General features: G+C 33.8%; 3 protein-coding genes across 3 annotated transcripts; all 3 read right to left on the bottom strand.

Annotated features, from left to right (window-relative positions):
- Positions 1-471: 471 nt before the first annotated feature.
- Tsp_11307 (hypothetical protein) lies at positions 472-1,071 on the bottom strand. The gene is made up of 3 exons (XM_003369972.1): positions 1,058-1,071; positions 752-913; positions 472-631 (listed from the first exon to the last, which is right to left on the bottom strand). Exons 1-3 carry the CDS (start codon positions 1,069-1,071, stop codon positions 472-474), a joined length of 336 nt encoding a protein of 111 aa, XP_003370020.1.
- Positions 1,072-1,327: 256 nt separating this feature from the next.
- Positions 1,328-1,921, bottom strand: Tsp_11306 (hypothetical protein). The gene is made up of 3 exons (XM_003369971.1): positions 1,908-1,921; positions 1,602-1,763; positions 1,328-1,481 (listed from the first exon to the last, which is right to left on the bottom strand). The coding sequence occupies exons 1-3, from the start codon at positions 1,919-1,921 to the stop codon at positions 1,328-1,330; spliced, it is 330 nt and encodes a 109-aa protein (XP_003370019.1).
- Positions 1,922-2,177: 256 nt separating this feature from the next.
- Tsp_11305 (conserved hypothetical protein) lies at positions 2,178-2,575 on the bottom strand (the record flags this gene model as incomplete). Its single annotated transcript, XM_003369970.1, has 2 exons — positions 2,178-2,323; positions 2,446-2,575. Coding segments are annotated over 2 exons (276 nt in total), but the record flags the coding sequence as incomplete, so codon positions are not given.
- Positions 2,576-2,839: the final 264 nt, after the last annotated feature.

Here is a 2,839-nt window from a genome sequence, read left to right as displayed (position 1 = left end):
AGTTGCATAATAAAGATATTTATTTAATTTGTAAAGAACAAGACCTTCAATTGTAGTTCTCCTTATTTCACTTCACTAGTTTGTGCTATTTTCTCTCTCGTATGTTTGAGATGTCTTTTCGAATGATGGGAATAAATAATGATGAATTTCAGTTTGTGAATTACGTAACCAAAATAAGCCAATACACAAAAGGAAGTGATACACGCTCAAGCGTCAGTAAAACATAGAAATTTTTTTAAATCATATTACAAATACTACTCACTAAAAGTGCAAAGTGTTAAAGTAATATATTTAAAAGAAAAACAGCTAAAAACAATTCAAAAATTTAACTGTCAAATTAATGACGTCACGGATAAAACACTAAAAGAAATCAAAGATTACGTAAATGAATTATGTGATTAAACATTTGGACCAATGAAATGACAAAATTTGTAGCTAATCAAAGCAGAACAATTTTAATCAATGAAATCTTTAAGGCCAGGGGTAGCCAAAGTGGTCGATATCGACCCCTCTGGGTCGAAGGGACTCTCTAAGGGGTCGATAAAGGCTTAGGGGTCCAATGGGGGTCGATGAACTCCAGGATCGAATATGAACTTTGAAATCCCATCTGAGTAATTTATTTCGTGGACAACTATTTTGTAACAATAATTTATACTTTTCTGAACTATCAACAGACACTACCAGAAATTAATTTTGCGCGATGCTAAGAGTATTTTCGACTTCAGGCTAAATTTTCACCACCTTTTCTTACTGGTTGTTTAGACGCCAGTTAGACAAAATGCGGCTTTGTTCCAAGAGTTTGATAAATGTGTTGTATAGGATTTTGTCTTTCGTCACATCAGATGAATTGGTAAATGCGATTTTATCAAAGCAAAGAAACAGACTGAACCTAGAAATGCGTGGAGACTTGCGCCTGAAACTCACCAATTTCCAGTCAAATATCAATGCCCTTGCAGCTGCTCATCAAACACATCCTTCACATTAACGATGCCAAACAGTTAAATAAAAAATATCATAATAGTTAAATAAAAAGAATTATCAACTACTTTGAATTTACATGAATACGGCCATTATGGGAACAGATATACAAATTGACAAAAGGATAATTACACGTAAAGGTAAAATAAATCTGATAGAGAATCAGTAATTGTAAAAAGGGTAAAGAATAAATTTGATTAAAAATTATGATGGATTAAAATTTTTGATTAATTAAAAATAAATAAAAGGGTGATACATTGTAATAAAGAGATTTATTATTAATAAAACTTGTTTTATGAGCTTGGGGGTCGATGAGGTATCAAGGAATCCATAGGGAATCAATGAGGCGTCACGGAGAACCAGAGGGGTTCGATGATAAAAGAAGTTTGGCTATCCCTGCTCTAAGGGGTCGATAAAGGCTTAGGGGTCCAATGGGGGTCGATGAACTCCAGGATCGAATATGAACTTTGAAATCCCATCTGAGTAATTTATTTCGTGGACAACTATTTTGTAACAATAATTTATACTTTTCTGAACTATCAACAGACACTACCAGAAATGAATTTTGCGCGATGCTAAGAGTATTTTCGACTTCAGGCTAAATTTTCACCACCTTTTCTTACTGGTTGTTTAGACGCCAGTTAGACAAAATGCGGCTTTGTTCCAAGAGTTTGATAAATGTGTTGTATAGGATTTTGTCTTTCGTCACATCAGATGAATTGGTAAATGCGATTTTATCAAAGCAAAGAAACAGACTGAACCTAGAAATGCGTGGAGACTTGCGCCTGAAACTCACCAATTTCCAGTCAAATATCAATGCCCTTGCAGCTGCTCATCAAACACATCCTTCACATTAACGATGCCAAACAGTTAAATAAAAAATATCATAATAGTTAAATAAAAAGAATTATCAACTACTTTGAATTTACATGAATACGGCCATTATGGGAACAGATATACAAATTGACAAAAGGATAATTACACGTAAAGGTAAAATAAATCTGATAGAGAATCAGTAATTGTAAAAAGGGTAAAGAATAAATTTGATTAAAAATTATGATGGATTAAAATTTTTGATTAATTAAAAATAAATAAAAGGGTGATACATTGTAATAAAGAGATTTATTATTAATAAAACTTGTTTTATGAGCTTGGGGGTCGATGAGGTATCAAGGAATCCATAGGGAATCAATGAGGCGTCACGGAGAACCAGAGGGGTTCGATGATAAAAGAAGTTTGGCTATCCCTGGTTTAGGCGATAGAACCAATGCTATTACGCCATAACTTGCAATGAGAAGCGATCCAATGAAAACTCGATTTTTTGCCAACCAATAGAACATTGGCACTGAAAATTTTACCTAGAGAGACTAAAGCATTTATCACTTGTTGACTTTCCCTTTGTATTAAAATTGAATTTAACAACTCATTAGAGAAATTTCCAACAAATGGAAAAGCATCTGTTGAAACTTTCTCCGGTTGAGCCTGACCATCCGTAGCAGCTACCGTAACCGGTGATTAGCGTAACCGTAACCGACGAAACCGACTGGTGCGTTGGTGAACATTTAAGTTGCCATCTGTTTTCATTTCCATTTGCAACCTTTGAATGTATATATTTCAATGATAACGAATTATTTAAACATTCCGCATCAAAAGCAGCGTCTATGATGTAGCTGATCTGTTTGATGTTGCATTTCAAATTACATTTGAACTTGCTTATAAGTGAGCATGGAATTTAGCAAGAATTTTCATGCACTTATCCAATGTCCACTTTACTAAGTTCGACTGTATTTTATATGAAACGAATGAATGTCAAACAGGATTTTTCATACAAACAGCAAACCTCATCGACATATAAGAATAC

Source organism: Trichinella spiralis, assembly GCF_000181795.1.
Source record: "Trichinella spiralis strain ISS 195 chromosome Unknown Scfld1356, whole genome shotgun sequence".
Lineage (NCBI taxonomy): Eukaryota > Metazoa > Nematoda > Enoplea > Trichinellida > Trichinellidae > Trichinella > Trichinella spiralis.
Note: the sequence above shows the minus strand (reverse complement) of the source record. Positions and strands in the feature narration are given on the sequence as shown.